This window comes from Coturnix japonica, chromosome 5 (genome assembly GCF_001577835.2).
Source record: "Coturnix japonica isolate 7356 chromosome 5, Coturnix japonica 2.1, whole genome shotgun sequence".
Taxonomy (NCBI): Eukaryota; Metazoa; Chordata; class Aves; order Galliformes; family Phasianidae; genus Coturnix; species Coturnix japonica.
In genome coordinates this window covers 26,223,239-26,250,584 of record NC_029520.1, presented here as the reverse complement: position 1 = coordinate 26,250,584, position 27,346 = coordinate 26,223,239, and the positions used below count along the sequence as shown (strand labels likewise).

Here is a 27,346-nt window from a genome sequence, read left to right as displayed (position 1 = left end):
TAAATGAAGTCTAGGAGAGGTGGAGTCAAGCTCCACCCCTTCCAGGAGCACAGCTGAATCACCTTCACCTGTGCTCCCACAGCTGACGCAACACTTGCCTCAGCTGATTAATCAGAGGTTCAGGCTGTGATTACCAGTTTCCTATACAGTAGATCATTCTGAAAGTGATGCCCTCTATTTAGTTTACATAGAAACTGCAACAGGTGCAAAGAGTGCAATAACATTATTTGATCATGTAAATTATCAACTACAAAACACTGGTTTTCAACATAGTTTCCACCATTAGCTATGCATTTTTGATAGTGATGAACAAGCACCTGAATGCTGTGCTCATAAAGATCTGCACTAGAAGAGATCACCCACTGTCACAGTAGTCACTGCTGAAACACACCACCAACCATCTCACTGTTTGGTCTCTGTAAGCTTTTATTAAGTGTTGATGAATGTCAGTGGGCACAGTTTTTTTCCACATGATAGGAATTAGATTCCATACTATTGCTTCATACACACTTCCATATCAGATGCTATTTTGTTAAACTGCCCCTCTGCTGCCATCTGTCACACAGCAACAAAAATGTAAGGGAATATTGGTAGGAAGGCTCATCCTCTACTGCAATATCACCAATATCCACATCTGATATCATGAGCCAACATAAAATGAGAAGCATTATTTTCAGAATAGCCCTTGTACTTTCATTTCCTTGTTTCTAGATTTATTTTATATGTGAACTTAATATAATCTTTATAGTAGACTTGAAATCATTAGCCACATTGTACATTGAAAGTATTCTTCCTTACAATTTCAATACCTCTAACGAAAGAAAAAAAGAAAAAAATTGTGGCCACATCAAGTTGTCTGCTTTTGATTCTTACTTTTTAAGTTGCAAAACTTTTTTTTTAATTCTATCAATGTGTATAGGAATTGCTGAGTCATGACCTGAGCAACTGATTGAGCATCTGGTGAAAGGACCCGGTCAGCCTTGGGAGCACAGGTGAAGGCAATTCACCTGAGTGACTGGAAGGGGTAGAGCCTGGCTGCACCTCTCTTAGACCTCATTTAAGGGTGACTGACACTGAGGAAGGGTCTTTTTCTGGAGATCCCTTCTTGGTGAAGCTTTCTCCTGTGATTGTGTTCTGATACAGGTGAGCAGTATTTTATTTTATTTTTTCATTTATAGTAACTTTCTATTGTGTTCATATTTCCATTATCACACCTTTGTGATCACATTGTTCTGTCTGCTTCTACCCAGTGGTTTTAAACTTATTTGTGTTTGTGTGCTGCATTTCTTAAGGATCCTTGAGAAGGTATTATTTGTTGGAAACGTTTCAATTTCAGTTACTATTTTGTTTTAGTTTTTTGTTCTGAGGTACTCTTATTTGTTGGTTTTCTGTCTCAGTACTCAGTTGCATTGAAGTATACATGGCTTAAATAAGAATAAAATCTTGTGTAATTGTTTTGAGCACTGTTTCTTGTAATGTTAACATGTATTTATTCTGTAGTTACTTATTATGGAATTCCATACTGCATTAACAAACTGTGAAAATACAGTTGATGACCTAACATGTATGACTGTTTCTTTAGTTTTCTTTTCTGTAGTTCCTCGTATTTCTTACTTACAAGATGCTGATTTATGGTAGGAACTGACAAAGCATTATTGACATAGTGAATTAACATTAGTTCTTTTTAGCTTCTAGGCAATGTTGGAGACGTAACAAGAGAGAAACAACTTGTATTTATTCATTTTGGATAGTGTCAGTGCTGTCTAATATTTTTTGTACTCATATAAGTTGTTATTTAAGTGTCTTTTTAAGGTGAAGGGTAATGAGAAATACTTATATAAAGTAAGATCTAATTTTTGTTTCCAGTGTACAACTTACTAACAAAAATTTCCCACAATAAATGAAGGAATTAAATATTTATATCTATATACCTAGTTCCAATACATTTACTATTTAGTTTTGTGGGTGTTTATTTTTTTGGGTTTTTTTTGTTTTTTTTTCTTTTTGAGTAAGAGGAACTATGGTAGAATGATCTCTTTGTAACAGGCTTAAAGCTCAGATTATCTACTGTCTTCTTCACTTGTTTCTTAGTTGGGTTAAGTAGTTTACAGAGTCAGCTTTATTCTGTGAATCCTTAAGCATTTGCAGTCACTTCTTATTCAGCATCATTAGAATACTCTTGTGTTCCAGCACAAAGAAGACAGAGCTGTTGGAGCAGGTCCAGAGAAAAGACACAAAGGTTATCAGAGTGCTGGAACATCTCTCCTATGAAGATGGGCTGAGGGAGCTGGGCTGGTTTGACCTCACAAAGAGAAGGTTCTGGGGAGACCTTAAGGTAGTCTTCCAGTACTTGAAAGGTGATTATATCTATATCCCTTAAAAGGGGCAGGAATACAGATATTTTATGTAATTGATGGCAACAGGACAAGGGTGAATGGCTTTAAACTAAAAGAAGGGAGAGTTAGATTAGATTTTAGGGGCAATTTTTCACTCAGTGATGAGGTTTTACTTAGTGAAACTCGTTGCCCAGAGAAGCTGTGGATGCCTGAACTCTGGAGGTGTCCGAGGTCAGACTTACCTAGTGTTTGGCAGTGCCACCCATGGCAGTAGGGTTGGGACAATATGATCCTTGTGACTATTTCCAATCTAAGCTGTTCTGTGACTAGAATTAAATCCATCACAGTTTGTATAACAGTGTAAGAACCTTCTAATAGTCTTCTGTGTTTTCTTTGTGTAACTTTTCCTTTTAATATATAGGCCAATGCTGCTAAAGCTCTTATATTTAGTTTTGCATCTCATATGAAAAACAACAGTGACCTAATAACTTGTGCTGAAATTAAATGACATTAATTTTTCAGTGTTATTCAATACCCATCAGTGTGTCCACAGTAGTGTATTGTAAGTAATGGGCTCTAATCCTCTCTTTTCAGTAATTACTGACAGTTTAAAATTCAGAACTAGCTGCATACACAGCAATATATGTGTTTTTTCTTTCTTTCTTTTTTTTTTTTTTTTTTTTGCTGATTATAAATAGCAGCCTGTACATTACGGTAGGATAGATAAATGGTAACATCAAGAGATGAATAAAGTCAATGTTTTGATGGACAAGTAAGCAGGTAAATGAAAAACATGTCAGGCATACACATTCGGAGTTGCTCAGGTGCCGAACACCTCCAAAATACCTTGGAGTAGCTAAGAGATTTTTTTTTTTTCTGATTAATTTAAGATTTCTCATTGGTCTTACTTCTTGTATATAAGTAAAGAGCATGAAAATCTTTACTATTCTACTGAAACTATCCTTCTGTATTCTATCATTCCATAATTAACAGTTGAAGTTTTATAACTTGAAAATGGCAATGTGCCATTTTGATTTGAAAAACTCAGTTCTTTGTTCATAAGATATAGAAATTCAATGAACATGTCTTTAATATTTGTTTTCACTATTTCTATGTGCTCGTACTTAAATGAACTTCTTAGAGAGGGAAAGAGTCATCTACAATATTTTTTAATTAGTCTTTGATATTTGGTTTTATTATACAATTTGAACTGTTCATAAGCACAGTGTATCCTTGCCAACCATCTTCAAATTTAACCTAATCAGTTAAATCCCATTGCAGAGAAGAAATACTACCCTGAGTGTCTGTCCATTATCAACAATGCATATACTGTGTAGTTTGTTGATCAACAGATTATATTAGAAGTATTATTAAAGATTTTATTTTTTTTTTTACAATCTGGTTTACTGATCTGTTGTTGATCAGCACATTACAGATGACAATATCTTACCATTCTGATTTTTTTTTAATGGAATGAATAGGTGTTGTAATATATATGTTGTATGCAAGCAGAAAGAAGTCTTGAAGATTAGGGTATTATTTAATTCATGGTAACTAAATAATTCCAGTGTTTTTCACACTAAAGGGTTAATGCTAATGGTAAAACATACAAGGTTTGTTTGACTTTGTTGATGGGAGAACACTCAAAAGGTAAGTGTTCAAAACCACAAAATGAAATCAGTAATGGCATTGTGAAGAGATGCTTGCTGTTGTTTTTGTTTTATGAAATGCCTAAAAACAATAGCATAGATATGTATAATATTTGGAGTTAAATATGCAAGTCACTCCGAAAGTCATGCCTTCTATTGTTTACATGGAAACTACTACACACACAAAGAGCACAATAAAGCTATTTAATAGGGCAAATTATTGTCTACAAAATGCTATTTTTCAATGTTCACCACCATTAGATGTTAAGATTTTTCCATCAATGAACAAGAGCTTGAATGATGTGATCAGAAAATCTGCCGGAAGAGGTGACCCACTCTCACAGTTGTCAATGCTGAAATGCATCACCTACATCCTCACTGTGCTCACATTAACTGTTTAGTCTCTATAAGCATTCAGCAAGTATTGAAGATTGTCTATGGGTGGGATTTGTTCTGCATGAGTAAATTTCGTTATACACTTTTGCACTTCTATGTCAGACACCATTTTGTCAGACTGCTTCTCTGCTGACATCTGTCACACAACAACAAAATGTAATGGAGTATTGGTGGGAAGGTACTTCACTGCCACACCACCAATATTCATCTCTGATGGATCAGGCCAACATAGTTAAGTAGGAGGCATTACTTTCAGAGCAGCCTGTATATATTGCAAATTGAGTCTACATTAATAAAATGAGAATTGGAGACTAGCTTACTTTTAGAATTTCTAGCTAGTACTACTGAACTTGATTTTTCCTGTATGTATTGAAATCAGGAGCACTATCATTCCTACAGTAGAAATTTTAGTGAATATAACATGTAAACATATTCAAAATAAAAATGAATCTCTTTTCCTGGGATTTGTAGAACTTTGTGAGAACTTATGGGGGGGAAAAATAGTATCAAAAGGCTGAGCACAATCTGATGCTTGAAACCAGTGATGGTCTGGAGTAACTTCCCTTGAGGCAAATGAGAAACTGATCTAGGTTTGAAATGGTTCACGGTCAGTGGGAAGAGGATCATATGATGTCTGTTCATGTGACAGCTAAAAGGCTACAGTTATAAGTGGTGTCTCTTAAATGTATCTATCTCAAACTTCTGCTGCCAAGGACTGTTTTCAGTGCTGATGAAGAGGCAGTGAACTGTGGATTTGGAGCAGTACATAGATTTTTCTTTTTTTTTTTCTTGAAAATCTGCTGGTAAGTGAAAATGTGCAAAGTTTTGTAGAAGTGATGTGACTGATGCATCTGTGACCATGGATTTAGATACTGTTGCTTTACTTCAGATTGAAAGGAAGAATTCCTTATGGGAATTTTGAAGCACGACTTATTTTTTTTGCAACTTGCACATACAAGTTCACTCATAGTTTTGCTTTTGCATTTCCCTTTTCTTTAGATTCTGGGATATCCTGGGGCCTGCTGCTCTTGTGCATCTCACTGCTAAATATATATCATACCTAAATATATTCATATAATTTATGTGTATTTTATGTGTGGTTTACAAATTTTATATGAAATATGTTATTTAAAAAATTGTAGCCTATATCAAAATCACTTTTTTACAGCATAGAAACGAAGTTGTGGGTTTTTTTTGTTTTTTTTTTTGTTATTAACAAGTATTTTCACCCTTTTTTTTTGTTTCTTTTAGCATTTTCCTTTTATTGTCTTTCTTGATTCTGGCAAGTTCATGGAGTTATAGAAAGGAAGAGGATTTTTATTTTAGGATTTTTATTTTTATTTTTTTCTAGATATCTGTAGCGGAAATGCAAGTTATGGTTTGAACCTGTGACTGAGCACCTGATGGGAAGGCAGGGCCAACCCAGTGGATTTTCAGGTGCATGCAATACACCTGAGTGGAAGGGGTGGAGCCAGGATCCATTATTTCCCAGACCTCATTTAAGATTTGGCAGTGGAGCTGGATGTATCTTGCTTGAGATCCTTGCCTACTTGAGGCCTTCCAAGGGTAAGCAAATTTTCTTAATTTCTGCATCTGTGGTTGTTGTGTTTAGGCTTGTCCTCATTTGCTGTAGTGTAGTGCTTTGCAACCTTACCATTATGACTGTTCTTTCCATCACATTACAGCATTACAGCATCTAATAGAAGATAAATGTTTTAATGCACATTGGCACCAAACTCAATTTATGAATGGGCAGCACAAGTTCATGTGATTAAATCATGCAAGGTTATCTGTATTTCTGTATTCTTCTTATAGATATTTGTCTGTGGAGCAGCTGATTGTCATTTCTCATTCAAAAACTGGGACATAAAGGAAAATGCTTGAAGTAATGGCTTTCCTATCTAATAATATTTTAGACTTAGCAGCTACCTGTGGGTCTGCCTCCTACCCCATCATTTTTAAAGCTGGGATTTATTTTTTTTTTTTCCCCTGTACCATGTAGGAAGAGGAAATTAATCTTCATGAAATGTGTAGTGAATTAGATGTGATAAGAATTTTGTGTGCTTTCTTTTTCTGTGCAATCTTAACTTGCTATGACCTTAGGTAAACAACTTTATCTTTCTCTTTCCTTGACTTTCCCAAGAATGAAAAGGATTCTCCGAAGGCAATAAATAGTTTAATTTCTGTAAAGTACTGTCAGTTTACCAAGAATAGTTTGAATTTTCTTATTTTCAGAGAGGTTTCAAGAGGCACTGCATGGATCTGAATTTATTTGCTAATTATTTTCACACAACTCTGAGACCCACAATTCAGAAAAAGCACAGCTGTTTTCCTTTGTTTTTCCATGTGCTATATTTCTAGCCCCAATGAATTCTTATATAGTGTCTTATCAGTTCTACATAATTGTAACTGGCACCAAACTGTATTTTGTTAAAATGTTTTTTGAGCGTGTGATATATGTGGAAAGAATGCAGTTAATTTTGATGTATTCTTATTTATTATACTGAGCTGGTAAATGATTCTTATTAAAAGAAGCATGGGTTTGTTGAGTAAGCTTTTGTTACTTTTTTAGTGTCTTGCCATTTTCTCTCAAGTTTTAAATATTAAATTTTCAGAATATGCGTCAAGTAGGAAAAGTATTTTATCAGAGACAAATCTGAACTGCTGTGTAGCTGATCATGTCAGTCTGTTGTTTTGTGTGTGGAGTGTGACATGGAAACCAGGGGACTCCATCAGTGCTCTGTGCTGTTTTTCATTTAGCCTTTATTTTGAATGTAAACTTTCAGTATATCATGATTGTCCTTTAGTTTAATATTTTTATATCTAGTTCATAAACTGGATCAATTACCATTAGTGTTATTCATGTAGTTATGTGTTTATCTGTAGAGAGCTTTTTCTGCATTGCTTTGGAGGCTGGTCATTTTTCACCTCATTCTCAAGATTTGTCTGCACTCATTTGCTTTTGTTAAAATGTTGGCTCTCCTCCTGTCCAAAACCGGCTCATATAATAGCAAGAGTTGGCAATACTGCAGAGTGTGATAAATTCTGAAGTTTGAGGGCTTCAAGGATTTGCCTCTGTCCTTTAGGATCCATATTTATTAATTGGATGGAAAGCCATTTTGGCTAAACATTATTGTTTAGGTGAACTAAACAATTAGATGTGGTGTTTCACTGCTGATTATATATTTTCAAATGACAAGTTTGCATTTCTCATTAAGATAAAAACTTGGATGTTAATGTATGGCAAATGTATTGCTAATATAATCAGTAATAACTATGTAATAGCTGATAGTGGGCCAAGAATTTATGGGGGTAATAATGCAACGCAATTCATATTTCAGAGAAAAAAGCTGTCTGATTAAATGTATTTGTGTATATAGGTATATCCATCCACTCTATTTCATAACTGTCAGTATATTTGCATCTATGTGGCTTGCATTAATAGAGCAGTTACTTTTTGTTATCTGTATGAAGATACAGAGGAATCCAGGTCTTAAAATCTGTATTACTTGACCTGTGTTTTTTACATCCCTTCTGAGGATCTAAAAGTATTTCACAGTTTTCAAGATTCCTATGTACTAAGTGTACCTTACTCAGGTATTGCCAAGGCTCCTAACAGCACTTTAAATGATTTAATTATTTTTCCTGCTGCTCAGTTTTGCCAGCATTGTAATTGATCTTCTTAGAGATTCCATAAAATTTCACAAATCCTTCTCATTATAACCGAGCAGAATCTCTTCTGAGTTTTTGATAGAAGAATACTGGTATGGGGGCAGGTATCATAACTTTAAAAAGTAGTGCTTATAGTATTCCTCAAATTATGAATCAAATGAACACAATATTCATATTGCTACTTCAAGGCATGGGATGGTGTGGATTAAAGAACAAGACACAAAGGGGATTTGATGTGGGAGAAATGAAGAATACAGAGTACTTGGCATGAATAATAGGCTTCCCCATATAAAAATTAAAGCACATCATCCAAATAGTATGCCATAAAATGTGTTCAAATTACAGGCCCGAATTTAAGAGTTCAAAGTGTTAAGTTGAAAATCTGGAATCTTACACCCCCGTTATGCTGAAGTGCATTGCTTTTTAGAACATTTTTGCTGGAGTGTGGTTCTTTCATCTATTGATGAACTATATTTTCTGGTCATCCTTCTCCAGACAAGGGAGTTGTCTGAGCAGGAGGCTGCTACTCAGCCCCTTTTTCCATGAAGGTCATCTCTTGCTTGAGTCACGCATTCAGTTGAACTAGAGCTGAAAGAAGTGATTGTGATCATACCTATTAGGTTAATTCAACAACTTAGGTTATTTGGAGTTTTACAGTTGTAAAAGATCCTGAGAGGTTTAAGCAGCTGCTACTGTTACTTACTGTCCATCAAGTCAAAGGTTATGAAATATAAAGGTAACTAAAAATAAGGATTGTTTCATCTATAAATGAGGCTCTGTATGCATACAAGATGAAGTAAATAGCTTTCAGTTCTAATTAGAGTATGAACTTAGCAAATAGATGACTTCTGACCTCTACGGCTCCTTTAATAACTGAATTTTTAAAAGTTCCTTTCCAAATTTAAGTGAGCTCTTACTGCTTGCTTCATACAAACCTATACTAGAGTTCTATATAGGGTAAATGAAGCAGAAGGCAGGTTGCATTTATCCTATGACAAGATGAAAAGCTGATTATGCAGCTGAGTGCAGATGAAGTGGAAACCTCTCAGAGATTAGGTTTTGCTCTCAGTGTGCCCTACATTGCAGCCTGACATAATCGTTTCATGTTTGTTGCTTTCTGTGAACTCTGTCTTGATGTAGACCACATGCTTGCAAAAAGGGAAGTTACTAACAAAGTAATTGTTAATCTCTGTCTGAAAATACTAGGCACCAGAAGGGAAAGCTTTACTTTCAGCCAGGGTTTTTTTCCATTCCCTAGGCTGAAGACATGTCTCACAGGTCAAAGCTTGCATTTTGCTATGGGAAATCAGCTGATGATCAGAAAAAAAATCAGATAAAAAGGAGAAAACTGAGTTGAAGATTTCAAGTGGATTCCTTTTGGTGCTACAATTGACCTGAAGTGACAGGGGCCTGAAGATCCCTGGAGTGTTAAGTAGAGGTGGATAACTTCTTTTAAGTAACACATTTTTTATGAAAGATATGCACAGTGAGCTAAGTAAAGCATTTATTAAAATGTCATGTGTATATTAATGAGCTCAGCAGAACCAAGTGGGACAGCTTTATCAGGTCCTGTTACTGTGCAAAGAGGTATTTCTTGTGATGTTTCAGCATTGGAAATAATTCTTAAATCCAAATGGGAATCAGAACGCTTCCCCCCCCCACCCCCTCTTAGTTGTGTCTGCTAGAAGTGCTTTAACGTTAACTGTTACTTTTGAATTGTCTCAACTTTTATCTGAGGATGTAGTTGCAAAAGCCATTATTCTCTGGTGCACTCTGGAATGGAATGCTTTCCCTGAACACAGCAGGAAGGATTTCTAGTAGGAAACTAATCTTCAGACCAACAAATTAGGTGGAACAAGGAAAAAAACCTAAAATTCTGCACTTTAAAATAGCTAGCTGCTTTATGAGGTAGTCAGGAAACCAGGCGCTGTGTGCTTTGCTTCTTAAAGCAGCGTTTAGGAGGACAGGATAGGGATCCTAGTTTGCTCGTGTTGCATTTGGAGCCGTGTCTGGTTTGCTTAAGGGTTGTGTTGCAATTACTGGAGTAAGTGGTAGCTACATGATTGGCAGTGATGCTGTTCCAGAAGAACAGATTCGATGGATTATGCAAAGGCACTTTATGACAAAAATAACCGGGCTGAAGCCTCGATGTGTTAGCTCTCCGGGAAACACAGACTTCGTCAGAGAATCTTTTTGACACATCAAGCGCCAAGACGAGACGGCGAAGCAAAGGCGCTTTGCGGAGATCCGGGAATAGCCTCCGGCCGGCAGCCGCTCTCCCGCAGGGGGCAGGTCCCCTCTGAGAACGAGCTCCCACCGGGCGCCTGCCGGGGGCTCCAGTGCGGGGCCGCGTCTGCGGGAGGCCGACGTGCGCCGCGGCGGCTACGGTCAGCGAGGGGGCGGAGAAGGCGGAGGAGGAGGAGGGGGCGGCCGAGGATAGCGCGGGGCAGACGCAGCCGTGCCGCTGCTCGGCAGCTCTGTCCTCCCTGCGCCCGCCCCCGCGGCATCCGAAGACGGCACTGGTCCGCGCAAGGTAATACTCTCGTTCTCTCCTCGCTAGCGCTTTGTTCGGTTCACGTCAGTGCCTTCCTCTGCGGTCATCGGACGGGTTTTAAAAAACACTAACTCGAGACTGCAGGGAACGGAGCTGCCCAGTCTTCATTAGCATCTCTTGCTTGCCTGCTCTCTGCTTATTTATAAATAGCTTTTGCAGTTGCTCAGTAGCTGGGACCTCAGTTTGCCTCGCAGTCCTAAGAAAGTCTGCTGTTTTACTCCCTGTCGATTTCTTGTCAGCGCTATGGATGTAAGTTATTCCTAGGTTACTCCCTCCACCCCAGAATAAGTCTTAAATTGGAATGCTAGCTTTCTTCTAGTCAAATGCGTGGAATGGATTTGATGAGGTGGAAAATGTGGATTGCTCTTACTGCAGTGTTTGTTGGGTGCAAATCCTTCCATGCACTCAGGAAAGCAGATGTGTAGGAAAACACGTGATTAATATGTAGAGCATTTGGACAATCTGTTACTGTATATTGTAAAGCTTATGGGAGTCAACACTGCAGATAAGGCTACTCAACTCTTACCCTGCATTAGAATGCATTTGTACAATGATATTTGCAAGTACCTTTTATATGTTGGGAAAGTGACGTTCTGGATAAAAAATATTAGTATCATCCAGTTGACAGATTGGGTCTGGGAATTGTGCTGGTTGTCCCACTGTTTTGTCTGCTGGTCTTTGTTTCCCTAAGTATAATCGTAACAGAGCAGCAGTCACTTTACATTAAATGGAGAGTAGAAGAGGGGAAGAAATGCTTTTTATGTTTTTATATGAACTGTCAACCTGTAGCATCATTAACTTAATTTGAATGACTGCAGACAGAGTGTCTAGGGACAGAGAGTCACACTTTGCTACAAAATCAAACCGTCCTGTGAAGTGCTTTTTCAACAATGGAAACCAGATTTTATATGACTGGAACTTATCTTGTTGAAGGCAAGTGTCATGTACATACTTGCTCTTCTGTATATTTTGGTGTTTGACTGACACAGCTATATAATAATAGGTGACAATCACGTAGTAAGTAGTGAGCAACAAGTGAATGTTTCCTTAATATTTTGCAAGTTGTTAGGATAAGGCTAAAGAAGTAAAATGCATAAAAGTTAATTACCTCTGTGGAGGTAATTTTCTTGCATAGACAGGTATTTCCAGGAATCTGAATTTTTCTTTCCAGTTTAAGGACTACTTCAAAGTTGGTAAATAATTTGAATTAATACTACAGATCTCTACCTTTTTTTTTTTTTTTTTTTCCCTCTCTGGTGTATACAGGTTTTCTTGATCAATGCTTGTTCACTTAAACTGTTAATGATATTCAGGTAAGAAAATAGCTTATTGATAGAAGTTGATAAAATGAAGAAGATCTCTTTGAGAAAGCTTAGCAACTAGAGGCTAGGGAAGACTTTTCTTTTGTGGAGGCTTTAGGTAAGCACCAGACAGAATGCTGGGAGATTGTTAACATTTATTCTGAATAGATACAAACATCAGCTTCATACAGACATTTCTCAGGATATAAATATATAGCAAAGGGTCACCTTTACCTGGGATATGAATGTTGTGGGTTTGTTTTTTTGTTTGTTTTCCAAAAGACTAATATCCCTTCCCCCCTTTTTCTCTGTCAGCAAAAACGTAATAGTGGAAACACTGCATTATTCTTTTAATGATCAAAATGATCATTTAATGATCATTTAATGATCTGGCCTGTAGAGCCCAGAGCTGTATGTAACAGGGAAGCTGCTTCATATTCTGAAGGAAGTGTTTTGTTTTGCTTTTTTCCCCTTTCTGCCATAGCCATATCAAGCCTTATGTAATTTCATGATATCTTTTTCAGATTAACACTGTGCCATAGATATTGTCAGAATTACAACATGAATAGTGAATATCAGCATTTCTGTTCCCAAAGAGGGAAATAAAGTGCATGAAACGCATAGCATTAATTGTCATTCACGTGATTATCCCATCTTCACACAGGCAATGCCACTTCGTTCCTTTCCTTGGAAGGCTGAAGCTCTGATCATTAGTTTGGACATGCAGCTTAATTTTTTAAATCCAATTTTATTTAGTCATAACAGAAAGATTAGTATCTCTAGAAGGCCACGTATATTTTGTTCTGCTATGCCCTTAGAAATTTATATAAGAGCCATGGAGTCTTAATATTAAGTGCATCTGTCCTCCATTTAAAGTCATACAATCTTACAAATGATTTTAATTGGTATTAGTGAAGTCTTGAAGGAAAATGTGTATTTAATCCATAAAAATTTAAGCCAATGTTTTTCTCAAAGCCATTATTTTTATCCTGCTGCATTTTTATTTTATTTTTTATTTCATTGCACCAGAATACTGTCTTTTGTGTTTAAATCTTTTAGTGATTTGGGTTTGTTTGTCTTGCTGCTGTAAATAGAGCCACTTGGAGTATCTATGCAAACTATTTAGTCTGATTAATAATGTTTAAAAGTACTTTTAAAACTTATTTCTATTTCTGTAAGTGCATTTGTCTGTTGATAGACTTCAAAGAAGTGATCATTGCAAGTCATTACATCCCATTTCATCCCAGTATAGCCAAGGATTACAAAGCTTGGTGGCTGAAGGTTGCTTTCATGCCAACCTAAAATGCTTTAAGGCTAAAGTGATTTCAAGATCACTGAAGTTTGGGTATGGGGGAAAAAGCTTAAGAGTTCTGAGTTTATTTTCAAAGTTTGCGTAATTTTATGAGATCTTTTGGAATGTGCATAGTTAAATGGGTTTATAACTTGCCAAATAAATGCTTCAGAAGATTGTTGTAAGAATTTTGCCTGGGATGGAGTCTTTGATCACTTCTTCTGGAAAAAATGTATTTAAACCTTGCTGGATTTTAAGCGGGGGATCTTTTAAATGTCTAAAACATCATTGGAAGTTGTTGCTGTCATTATTTTTTGATTCTGTTTCTCTTCTGTCTTCACTACTGTAGCTCCCTGAGAATATATATTTTCTTTTGCAGTTGGTACAGGCCTTTGCATCTAGAATTCTTTTTCTTGCTCATGGAATACCTTAAAGATTGCCTGCACTTTTGCCTTTTAGTTTTCTTCTCTTTGGCTTTCCTTACATACTCTATTATGTTTAAAGTTCAAAATGTGTATTTGAAAGTGAAATTTGGTAAAAGACCTTTAATTTGAAAGGCTGTGTATTACCAAGCATGGAGATCACATAAATTCAAATCTGATGTCTTGGTTTAGCAAAATTAAATATGAGAGACAATACAATAAATGGTGAGCTATTTCAAGCAATAATTTCACTAACTCAGTTCCTTAGCTGATATTCATACTGTAAAATATGCTTGTATATTCTTGTATATTTTACTCCACAATAACACAACATGATTTCCAGAGTATATCTGAAAGAAAAAACTAAATGCAGTTTAAAATGAAATGGGATATAAAGAAGATCAAAGGTTTTGCATGTTAATTGTTTTAGAGAATTTACTTATATGCTGCAATATTCTGATGTTAAAGATATTACCTGAAAAGCTACTGACTAATATTAGTTATCAGTTATTCAAGCTATCACATACTACAGAAGATTCAGTTTTTGCTTGGGAGAGTTAACAAGAAGGTAATTCTTCTATTAAAAAATGTCTAATTTATGTTTGTTTTTTTTCTCTATAGCCTAAATGTGCTGCCTACTAGTATCTCATATAGCCTACTCAGGGTCATGTATTCAATACAAAATAATTTTTACAGATATTATTATCTTGGGTTAAAATTGGTATTCAGGAGAGTTATGTGTGAAGCTTATGATCCAAGTCTAAAATATGCAAATATGTATTTGCAGTTGTATGTTATTGTTTGCTATTGATGTCAATCTCTTTGCCTTTTCTTTATTATATTGTTCTTTTATATTGAAAAATGTAAAGATTACATTTTTAGGCTTATAAGTATAGCTATGTAAAGGCTGTTCAGATATAGTGTGGCTTTTGTCTTGTTTATTACTTGAAAATCAGCTGACTAGTATCTGTACAGCTTTTAAGACCTCTGTTTCCTGAGGCAAAAAAATGTTTCCTCTTGCCTGTAATTAATTTTTACATTGCTATGTGAATTCAGCTGAAAGTCAGCCACATGCCTCTATCCATATATGCAGGAATGGTTTTCACTTTTAATTTACTTGACTTATTTTGAGAGTATTCATCTTCTAGATCTGCTGCGAGCATGAGTCAAGTTACCGTGATAATATTGTATTTGGTACTTCAACCTTTCTAAATTTGGGGTATTCTTAACACATTGTTATTTCCCTTACACATCTGCAAGGAAAATGTGGCCTGCAGTATCATTAAAATGATTTTAAACTTTTCTAAGAGAAGTAGAAAATAATTGAAATTGCTGTACTGGTTTGCTGGTCCTGGGCCCAGGAGCACAACTTGATGCTCTGAGGTAGAATCATAGAATGGGTTGGGTAGGCAGGGAACTTAAAGACCACCTAATTCCAGCCCCCATCCTACCTATGAGTAGGATCACCTTTCACTAGACCAGGTTGCTGTAAACTCTGTTCTCAATTAGCTCCATGTGTTTTGTTTCAAAGAAATATGAGGGTCAGTGCTGATGTTTGCAACAAAGTTTGGATGATGTAATGTGTAGTGTAAAATGAAGATGCTTACTTCACCTATGCTGTGAAATAAACTTGCTTTTCCTTACAAAATAGCAAGACTGATTATCAGAATTTATATTCAGTTCATATTCTATTTTCAGTTAGAGCTCTGTGATACTTATTTTAGCTGCATTATTCATTGAGAAAATATTGCCTCTTTGAATGTTTGGGTTTGTTTTTTTTTCCTAAAGAAAATCTCAGTTAAAAAGGTAATATAAAGGCAGCTAATTTTTGCAAAGCTGGAGGATCAGTGCAAGAAGTGTCGAGGGTTATTGTTTCATATTATACAGTATCTGAATCAAAAAACATTGTATTTCAAACAGGCTCTTATTATAAGAATGGTCTTACTAGGGTATACATACGGTTTGCCTTTGCTCTTTCTCTGTCTACTGATTTACTCTTTAGTACATTCAGAGCTTTTCATAGTTCAATTATCTATTGCAGAATTTTTATTCACTACTCTTAAGCATTCAAATGGGAGAGCTTATTATAGAAATTTGATTTGGTAATTTGTTGCAAATACCTTTCTCAAACAGATTTTAGGACTAGTATGTCCTATCATGTTGTTGAACTCTGTCAACACATCTTTAGTAGTCATGAGGATGCACTGTGTCATCTCTTCTTTTTTTAATTTGATGACGCAGTTGTGTCAGAAAAAGCAACATATTGCTTTGCTAAACTGAAGTAGGCTGCAGAAGGATGAGAAATTTCATGTCAGTCTAATTTTCCTTTAGGAGGGATAGCTTTTTTTTTTTCCTGGAAACAAAATCAAAAAGAGTATTAGTGCACAAATTAAGTATTAACAGGAAAAAATCTACTTGTACAAATTACTTTGCATTTCCAATAACTTTCAGCTATATTCAGGTATTACTGTAGGTAAGTTGGATTGGAAATCACTTGGATCAAGTGATGGCTGCAAAAATCTGAAGGAACAGCTGAAAATATTTGGCAGAATTTGTTGATTTATGGTAGGGAACTTCTATTTTAAAAGCAATTTTTTTTATTATTTTTTTTTAAATCGTAATTCTGAAAGCAAAGATTGAGATTCTTAGTATTGAATATGGAAAATATTTTTATCACTTCAGAGACTAATCTATCATAAACAATGTATATTTGGAAAATCTTAATTTTTACTATTTTTCTGTTTTTGTTTTGTTTTTCTCAGTTAATGATTCTCCTCCCTAGTTTCACCTCTGTATGTTGCTCATGAACCAAAATATGGACTCTACCATCTCCCTGCCCAGCTACTCCTGTGAAATTCTGCTTTTCCATAAAGTTCTCCTGTAAGTAAAAACTGACTCAGCATTCATTAGCTGAACTACTGAGTATTCATTTATGAAAATATCCACAGGTAAACTAGATCATATTTGATGTAGCTCACCACACTAAATGACTCAAGGAACAATTTAGTGCTATGGCTAAGTTGATGTATTAGTAGAATGCTACCGTAAGGTTTGTTCCCTACTACTTGTGTGGAGAGTAAGCTAGAGAGCTCCAGTGAAGAGAAATTGTTCTTTGATGGTTATTTTTATATGCAGAACTACTAAAGGATGCATCTGCTAGTGAGACACCCTGTGTCTGTATGATTGCTCAGCTCTACTCCAGAGAAGCTGCAGATGTTTGCAGCTGGAAACAAGAACAAGAGGTGAAGCAATGCTTTTTGGCAGTACTCAGCCTTGTCAGTATGTCAAAATCAGGCAGTGAGTTAAGACAAGGATACAAGAAGGAACAGTAAGGCAGAATTTTCTAAGAAACTGTTGTATATATATGGAGCAATGACTATTTTCAACAGAATTAATGACTGAAGATTTTCTACCTGTGTCCTATGCTTTCTTGTATCTTCATATGTTGCTGAATGCCACTTTGCAGGGTGCTGATAAACAGAATTAAAAAGCTCTTTTGTTGGAGATCTTCCTTATTGTTAGGCTCTCTCTTCAAGGATTAAGCATATATGTTTTCTCCAGCATAAGGTAAATGGAAACTTACTCTTTTACTCAAGAGAAATAGAAATTTTGACACTATTCAAAGAATACTGTAGTTAGATAAAATGCTTTAAAATTTAGCTCAAAAAATCTACAGAAGTGTGTATTTGTTGACAAGATAGGATGTTTTGGGTAAATGCCACTTGCTTTAAGATTAGATTAGGATTTGGTGATATGGATTCATGATTAAGTTATTAATGCTGTTTTGTATGTGACTTAATACACACTACAAACTGGTACAGTATTTGTATGTTGATAAAGTACATGAAACCACAATATGACATGGTAATGTGGCAGCATCTTTTACTTAGTGTTGCCTGAGGCTAAGGTTGACTATTTTGAAATGATATAAGTTTCTGCTGCACTGTTTTTAAAGTGGAACTGTGATTATTGGAACCTCCAACAAAGGGAAGACATGGTGCTTCCTAGCTTTGTGTGCTGCAGGTTTTGTTGCTGAGCTTAAGTTCTTTTCCTGGCACTTATGCATTTTTGTAGTGTTTGCAGATTTCCCCACTTGAATTATGATTGCAGTGTTCCTCCTTGATAAAAAGCCAATTAAGCTCTCATAGTAAACTAACTTTTATTAAAATATATACATCAAAAGAATGTAAATAGATTCAATCTTTAGTAAGAAAATACAATGCAATGCAGAGGAAGGGAAATAACAAGGCTCAGCAAACCTTGCTTGTAGTAATACAATTACGTTGTTGCATTTTGAATCAAAATAGGTTTATACCTTATTTGATGGGTCTTTTCTAAGTATACAAACAAAGTAAACACTTATTTTTCTTGAAACTTTTGTTGATGTCAGAACAGTTTGGCTGATCACTGCGATGTCAATTTTTGTCTTATTAATTTTTAATTTTTTTCCTGCTGTACAATAAGTAGCAAGAGCTGGTTACACTGTAATGGTGTTATGTTGCTTTTCAACTCAACGCAAACAGTGCCATGTATGCTTGAGCGCATCTTTTAACCAAATGTATAACTATACGTTAACTTTCAACAGAGAGAGCTGTAGGTTTCATCATTGAACAGTAAACACTCTTTGAACTGGGTGTGTTACTGAACAGTTTTTGACCTTACAGAAGAGAACCCTATAGCTGTGATGTATAGGAGGAAGACTGACTCATATTTGAATCAATTTGAGTTTCAGCAATATCATGCTTTGTGATGGTTTTTAAGGTAAGATGTGTGTCAACAGAACAGAAAAACAACAAATGAGACTATTATGCTACTGTGGGTTTGTTATTTGTCATATTAAATTTGCCATAACCAAGTTTGACAGGCTTTTTAATATTTTTTTTCCAGCAGACAATGTTATTGTTGAAGATTACTCAGATGCCTTCTGTCCATTTTCTGCCTCACATGCTATGTCATGAAAGCTTTGATACACTTAGTACATAATTTAAATGAATGACTACTTTGGCAAGCATAATGGAAGGCACACATACTACCCTTCAATTGCACAAACCCATAATGGAGCTTTGTTACATCAGCTTCTATCTTCCAGAGGGAAAAGTCAGAGGATTTACTTACAGGGGCTGTGTGACTTTGGATAGAACCAGTAAACGTTTTTGTAGTTGTTATAAAGTACAAGAGAGACTGGATATGAGAGAACAGCCATATGAAAGCTGCAGAGATATTATTTTCAAACAAACTACAACAAAAGACATTCTCACTGAGTTGTACAGATTAACTGCTGAAAAGGAAAAACTGTTATCCAGTCTTCTGAGATCACATCATATTCTAGGCCTTAACACGGGATGTCAGGAGGAAAAGAAACAGGCTGTTTCTGAAGTCACGAAACTTAAATGCGATGATTATTCCAGTTCTGCATATCATCAGGAGTTCATTCTGGATTCTGCAAAGAGAGACAAATTAAATAGCAAGAAAATGAAGAAATATAGAAGAAAAGAAAGCTTTGATGATTTCAGGCACTGGAAAGGGAGAAATAAGCTATATGAACAACATCCTTCTTTACTGAGGGGAAGAGGCATGCAAGTGAGTAATGAGAAGATGCGCCCTGCAAGACAATTTTCTACTAGGAGTTTTCCCAGTTCCTTTTCTGCTTTCAGTTGTGTAAAAGGTAAAGACTATTTGTCACCAGATGTTGGTATACAAACAGCAAGTGAAATAAAAGAAGAGTATCTTCTTGAAAGCAACAAAGCCCTGAAACTGGATGTTGACTTAGCAAGTTCTGTATCAAAAGACAACAGTTATAAAGTTGCAGTTGAACTACTGGATAATGCAGAATGTATTCCTGAAGTTGTAAACATACAGCAGAGTATCATGTTGGTAAAACCATCTTGGGACAATCTATCTAACAACCTAGAGAATTTAAGCAAATCTGCAGTTGCTAAGATCTTTAAAGACGACAAGTGTACTGACAAGGTATATAAGGAGAAACCAGGATTCAGAACTGCTGCTGAAGTACAGGATTCAGAAGCCTGTGATAAAAAAGCTGTAAAAACCCATGCAGAGTCATTATCTGATTTTCACAAAGAAATGGTTTCTCCTGTTCTCACAACAGTACATAATGAGTTTATATCAAGAACTGATGGATATTCAGCAGATGAAACTGCTGGATACTCTAAAAGCAGTGTGCTGCAGGAAGAAGAGCAAGACGGCTCTGTTTTGAAGTACAAAGCTGAGAGAGTGCACATTACCGATGAGTCATGCAACCTTGTGGGAGCAGTCAATAAAGCTCTTCTGAAAGTTATACAGAGTGACAGTTTAGATGAAGCTGCAGAATGGAAGAGACTGAAACAAATTACAAGAGCAGACAGAAACCTGCCAGGCTCAATATATGAGAAAAGAACCACGGTATCCTGGGGAGGCGACAAGCATTTATTTCTGAACCTGCCTATAAATGAAGATCCTGATGTTTCTCAGACAAGTAATAAGCTGGAAGAGAAAAAGCTGCATTCACCCTCGTTAGTAGCAGTGAGTAATGTTTTTAGTAATTCCTATCCGCTATCTAATACACACAAACAAATGTCACCTATTCCTTCTCCATTATCTTCAAGACTGCCTAGCCCACAGCTGCATCATCGGATTCTCCCATTACCTGTTCAGAACTCGGAACACGAACCTATGTTTGGTGACTACTGCAGTGGGAGGCACAGTGCTATAAACCTCTCTTTCAATGATTTGGAGCCACCATTTTATCTGAAATTTTCTGAACCTGGAGAACTGGGATTTGCCATCAGACAACCATGCTTACATCAGAATGCAACTGCAGGGCACTTTGAAAAGCACAGTCTACGAGAGAGACTAACTACTCAGACACAGCAGAATTTCTGTGCAGGTCAGTCCTATTTTATATATTTAAAAACTAATAGAATTAACCATCCGTGAAAGTGTTATAGGAATTTTATTTTATTTATTTTTAAATACCAATCTTTAATAATGGTTTCAATGAAAGTATTTTTCACTACTTAAGAACTGAGTGGAAAAACTGGTGACTTTTAAAAACATAATTATGTAAGATTTACTTTCAGTTTTTTTTTTTAATCTTATTCAGTGCTATTGTTAATGAATGTGACCTATTAACCCAAGTTAAACAGGTACACAGAGAGGAAACACTGAGCTGTAGTATTTCTCTTATCATTAACTACACAAACTTTGAATGTACTTAGACATATATCCTAACACAATAGCTAAGATAATCTTTAAAAATAGATATTTTTCTCTGTAAAAAGTTTCTGCTATTCCTGGATTCTCATCTGCCAAAATGTTGTCATAACTTTTATTGTCCAGTTTGTTTAGATCAAGTGGCAGAATATTGCATGAACAAGCTAATTTATGTTGCCTGAAGTATAGGACTGGTGTGATCATTTAGCTCTAAGAGGTTAATGTGACAACAAGGTTTTGCTTTTAAAGGGACTGCATCAGGGGTCAGGTTACAATGCATTTGAGTGTGCAGGTGTTGGCATAAATACTTACTGTGAATATAAAAAGACAAAGCTAGGTAGTACACTACATATCTATCTTTATTAGCTAGAATTTTGACATATATATCAGTTTTTTCTGAGAAATGGGAAAGCTGGATGATTTAACTCTGTAGTGGTCTGGGTGTGGTTGGGCTGGTCTGTGTGCGTTACAGGGAGGACTGACAGTGCAAAGTGATGACACTTGTCTATAAAAGAGAAAGGGTTCCTAATCTGAAACCTTAATATTTTTCAGGACAATTATGATTATTTTCTTTACTCTCAAATTGAAAGGGAAACTCTGAGAAACATGGCAAAAAATAACCCTCTATTTCTTGGTATTTGTTTAGACTTGAGCTTCTTATGTGAAACATCTTTGCACTCTTGACAATACTTCCCTTCATAGCCAATTTGGATCTAATCCAGTTTACTAAAATGGCACAAAAAACTGATCTCTCCCTTTTTTTGTGTTCAACTTCTGAGAGATTACCTGAATTGCCTCACAGTCAGGCCTAAAAGTATCTGCTGGTGCAAAATGAGTTGTAGAAAGTTGCAGGTTAAAACAGATGGGAAGACAGGGCTCTAGGAGAAAGAGGTGTATAAGAATGTGGAATTATTACCTTAGTTAAAGGGTGTTGAATACAGCTTATGATACGTGTCTTTACGCCTACTGCTTCTAGAAGTTGCTTTGTAATTCTAGCTGTGCTCAAGGCTAAGTTAAAGTGTTGTTTGGAGGGTTGACAAAGCTGGTGTAAATACACTGTTAGGAAAAAAGATAGGTGTTATGTTTTTGTTTCCCTTCTTTCTTGAATCCTGTTGCTCTTTGTCTATTCATTTTGTTGTTTCTGGTGTTGATCATATCTTTTGGTGAGCTGGTTTAGCCTTTAATTACAACAACTTTAGTTATTGTTCACAGTTATCTTATAACATCAGTGTAGATAGCATTTATCAGTGCAACTTTCTACAAGATGTAGTACAAGAAAAGGAAACAAACAATAATATTACAACTTGCCAGTATTATTATCCATGTGCCAGGAAATCTGTATCTCAAAGGAAAAGATTCTTACTGTACTGCCACATGTGGGATTGTAGATGTCTTTGGATGTGGGATGGTATCTCTTTCCATTATCTGAGGTGGGAGTCAAATTGTTCTTATTTATGAAGCATTGGTTGTACTACTCTTTTGTAAGCTAATGTAAGTAATAGACCATAGTAAAGTGAGGCAAATGAAGCATCTTAAATTTTAGGCAATATATATAACATCAAGATATACAGTTGCAAATCTGCAGTCCTGGTTTGTGTAGAAAGCTCTTCCTGCTGTAGTATAGAAACTCACTATCCTTTTCTAGTCCTGGAGTAAGCATGCTAGATTTTGAAATCATCCTCAATACATCTGAATATGTGTTTGAGTGAAAAATAATTTGAAAGCTTGCTGTGCCCAACTATGCTTTTCTCTCTAATTGTTTGTGCTGATAGATAAATCTAGGGAGAAAATTTTCAGAACCATTTTATTATTACAGATTGACACCAACATGCTGTCTTACTGTGTATTATCTGAAAGAGAAGGAAGATCAGTGGTATTCTCAGTAGTTTGACTCAGAACAGGAAACTTAAATTTCTGTGTATGTCATAGCGTCTATGACTTTAGGCAAGTCAGCCAAGACATCTCATTATTCCAGGATGGTGACCATGCTTTGAGTCAGCTGAAGATACTGGAACAGGTCATTCGTAATGCTTACTTCATATATGTTAGTACTGCTTTGTAAAAAGCGTAAAAAAAAGTGAAAGCAAGAACTAATGGAGTGAATGATGTTGCCTCAGTTTTCTAGCCAATAGATGCACTCCTTTTTTTGATATCAAGGAGAACATGGGGGAAAAGTGATTAACTCTCAAAAGAAACTGAAGTTAACATGAGTAGAACTGAGTAAGTAAGGTTAGTACAAGGCAAAATGTCTGAGCCTGTGACACTGAAAGGGAGAGCTCCATTCGGTTATCTTCCCCTCTCCCAGCAAAGGCCTCCTTTCTCACAGTTCACAGCTTCATTGGAACAAGTCTGCTGTTCGTTTGTTTTTTCGCTAATTAGAATCAGATCACTAAACAAGTTGAAAACTAGGCCAGCAAGGAGAGAAGTGAGTAACTTCTGCTGGTTTACTAAGCAGAATGGTTCACTAGTCATCTGATGGAAACGGAAGCTAGTGTGAGGGAAGATCTTTAACTGCTAAGACACAGAATTGATGGGGAGAGAGACCACACCTGCTGTCACCAAAGAATTATTAGATTTCCAGTACCTCAGTTGCACATACAAACTCAGAGATGATGCTTCTGGTACTGGCTAAAACAGAAATTGTTGGGAGTCATTCATCATTTTTAAGCAGTGAATTAATTTGCATGAGGAATCAGAGCTTGTAGGGCATTACTTAGGCTTAGTTGAGAGTTAAACAGGAAGGAAAATAGAGGGTAGGAGAAACTGAGGAAGGGAAGCTTGAACAGTCTTGGAAGGGAGTCAGACCTTGTCTAGAGTGGAGAATGGGAATGGAGTATTACAAAGCAAGTACAGCACAACAGGTTGTTATGATCGACTTTTATAGGAAAGTATGTGAAAGAACCTGTAATCATTAGGATATTTCCACGTGTTGATGTATGTTCTACTATTGCTGATGAGCCATGAAGTCAGTATGACAACACATGGAATCTCAATTATTTCAATTCAGATAAGATATTAAGAAAAGGTTCTTCACCAGAGGTTGATCAGACCCTGAAACAAATCCCCCAGGGCGGTTGTCACAAATCTATGCCTGCCAGAGTTCAAAGAGCATTTGGACAACATTCTCAGACACCAGTTTAAATTCGGAGTGATTTTCTGTGGAGTCAGGAGTTGGACTCAAATGATCATTGGGATTCTCTTCCAATTGCGGATATTCTATGAATTTTGTAATGGCTGAGAAAAGAAGGGAAGGAGATAAAAGTAGTAAAGTTTTTAGAAGTTCCAGTGCATATTGTGACAAAAAAAAAAAAAAAAAGCATCTTAATTTCAGGAAGGAGTTGTTAAGTACAACTCTTCAGAGTTTTGTTTTGTTTTTTTTTTTCTTTTTTTTTTTTAGTTTAGCTGACTAGCAAGATGAATGCCCAGGAGCACTTTGTGATATATATTCTGGACATAACAGTAACTGCACCTATCTCAGTTGGTTAGATGGAAGATGTTTTGTTTACTTGTTAATGCCAATGAGAATTTTATGGCAGCAACTCGATTTCCATTAGATGATAGGTTTCTGTGGACAAAATTGACAATAAGTGTTCTGGCAATTTTGCATGGTTGTCAAAAATTATGTACTCCTGTTTGAAAATGTGCCAACTGCTAATGGTGACCTTTGGGAGATCCATTTTACAGGCTTAAAATACAATAAATGTACTTCAACTTATAAAAGACTTTACTGTAATATAGACAAATACTTGAGTAGGTGTTCTTAAATTGGTCTGAGATCAAGAAACCTTGTATTTTAATCTTCAAAGATTTTTAAGGGAATGAGAAGTATTAAAAAACAAACAAACAAACAAAACAACTTGGTGCTTCACACAGTAGTGGCCGGAGTAGTTTTCATAACCATGCTTTGAAGGTTGTCCTAATCCATTTGACTTTCAATATCCCCTGACATTTTCCTCAGTTCATTTGTTTTCAATGTAAACAATTATAGCCTACTTCCATACCTGTAGTGCTATGGTACTATAAATATAACAGTTACAGCCTTAGTTCTCCACATCTATTTAAATTTCCAGTGTTATAGTATCAGTCTGACATATCATGAGAGTAGCTTTAGGTTTTTTATTTGCTTGTCTGTATTAGCATTAACCACAAAAAATTAACTATCTGCAATCCTAATGCTTAATGACTTGTAATCGAAAAATGGGACAAAGGCAACACTTTATCCTAGGTACTTAATGAAGGTAGCAAAACCTATGAATATAGAATTACAGCTTGAATTTTAATTTTGCTTTTCCCAGCTTAAGTGTCTGTAAAGTGATGGAAATGTCAGTATGAGAAATTTAATAACAAGACCTTGTGTTGTTCTTGAGCCATGGTTTTGGAAAATGAAGTTTCATGGAAGTTTCATATAAACAAAACTGTGAAGGCTCTTATAATAGGAGACAGATTATATTATGTTGTTTTTGATGTTCCTTTTACAAGGAAGGGAAGGGTTTATAAATAACTTCTGTAATTGAAGTGGTTTGCTGAATTGCTTATTAGCATTTTAAAAGCAGTGCAGCATTCTGTCCATAACTAGTACGTACTTCACGAGGTATGTTTGCATATGGATCACATGGAAGCATGATGCATAGTTTCTCATAGGTAATTCAAATGAAACTAATATTAATTGAGTGCATTGCTTCACTACATGCAGCTTATTCAGAATCTGTGTTCTTTGAAGATCTCATAAAACAAGAAAAGAGAAGTAATCACAGAATCCTGGGATTGTTTAAATTGAAGTGGATCTTTTCATCTGGTCCAGTCCCATGTTTAAGCAGTGTCACCCAGAACATCTTGCAGAGGACTGTGTCCAGACAGGTTTTGAATATTTTCAAGGATGGAGTCACTGCAGTCTCTATGAAAAACCTGTGCCAGTGCTCCATCATCTGTGCAGTAAAGAAGTGCTTCCTGATCTCTAGATGGCACTGCATTTAAAACTTGTGTCCATTACTCCTTGTTACTGGATACCACTAACAAGAGCTTTGTGTTGTCTTCTGTGTTCCCTTCCATTAGATACTTTACATATTGATAAGAATCATTCCTTTTAGCCCTCTCTCCTCCAGGCAGAAGAGTCCCAGCTCTGTCAGCATCTCCTCTCATGAGAGATGCCCCTGTTCATTAATCATCTTCTTAGCCCTTCACTAGACTCACTTCAGCATGTCAGTTTTTTTCATACTGAGGTGCCTAGAACTGGACCTCAGCATTCTTTAGATGCAGCCTCACTGGTGATGAGTAGATAGAAAGAAGGATCTTCTTCCTCATCTACTGGTAAAACTCCTAATAATGCAGACTGGGACACTGCTGGCCTTTTTTTGCCACATAGGTGTGTTGCTGGTGGTCTTGTTCAGCTGGCACTAATGATCAGCTTGCAGTTCACCAGGACCATAAGGTCCCTGCAAAAATGCTTTCCAGCCAGCTGAACCTTAGCGTATGATGATACCTGGGATTATTCTTCCATAGGTGCATAACTTTGTATTTCCCTTTGTTGAACTATGTGAGACTCCTGTATGCCCTTTTTTCAGTCCTGTTGAGATCTCTGAGTCAGCCATTCTTCCAAATATTTTATTTGTGAACTTGCTGAAGGTGCATGCTATCTGATTGTCAGGGTCAATAACAAATATGTTAAAAAAAATAATGGCTTCAGTATTTAGTCCTGCTGTATACAAGTAGGGTGTTTCTTTGGGGATCCAATAGGATTTAGTGACAGTGATCACAAGCCTCCAGGCCTGGCTGGTCAGCTAGTTTTTAATCATATCTACTTATCTAACCCATACTTTCACAGCTTGTCTGTGATGATGCTACTGGAGACAGTGTCAAAGGTTTTATTAAAGTAAGGGTAAACAACAGCTACTGATCTTCCCTCATCCACCAGGCTAGTAACCTTATTGTAGAGGTTAATGGCGTTGTTCAAGTATGGTTTCTGCTTTGTAAATCCATGCTAGCTACTCTCAATCATTTTCTTGTCCTTCATGTCTGAAAAGTCTTCCCAGCAAAATTTTCTTCATGACTTTTCCATGTACTGAGGCGAGAATGGCCTGTTGTTCCTTGGATCCTCCTTGGAGATATTTGCTCTCATATAGTTTTCAGCAACCTCTGCTGATCATCATGACATTCAAAGATAATCAAGTGGCCCTGTAATGACTATGGACTTTTGTAAAGCCCACAAGTTCATGGTACTACCTGTTTAGTTCTGTGAACTTAAGTATATCTAGTTTAAGTGCTCCCTAAACTGGTCTTCCTCCATAGAGGATAAGGCTTCCTTTCACCAGCTTTCTCCTTGTGGGCCTGTCATTTCTGAAAGCAAGTGGAGGCTGACGTGATGAAGGTATTGAGTATCTTGGTCATTTCCATGTAATTTATCACTTATTTTCCTGTCCTATTTGATAATTTTTCATTATTTTCCAAACTTGGAGTTTTATCTTGCTTTTTAGAAATGAAGAGCTTATAAGTGCATCTAATTTCTAAGATTGAATG

At 36.2% G+C, this 27,346-nt stretch overlaps 1 protein-coding gene across 1 annotated transcript in view; it reads left to right on the top strand.

The window, feature by feature from the left end:
- Positions 1 to 1,051: 1,051 nt before the first annotated feature.
- The window catches only part of LOC107314961 (formin-1-like), a 43,397-nt gene continuing 17,102 nt past the window's right edge, over positions 1,052 to 27,346 (top strand). Inside the window, exons 1-4 of the mRNA XM_015864837.2 lie at positions 1,052 to 1,143; positions 5,733 to 5,947; positions 16,384 to 16,501; positions 18,509 to 20,507. Of these exons, the coding sequence (XP_015720323.1) occupies positions 18,614 to 20,507 (1,894 nt within the window). The 5' untranslated portion in view covers positions 1,052 to 1,143; positions 5,733 to 5,947; positions 16,384 to 16,501; positions 18,509 to 18,613. The remainder of the gene's footprint in view (positions 1,144 to 5,732; positions 5,948 to 16,383; positions 16,502 to 18,508; positions 20,508 to 27,346) is intronic.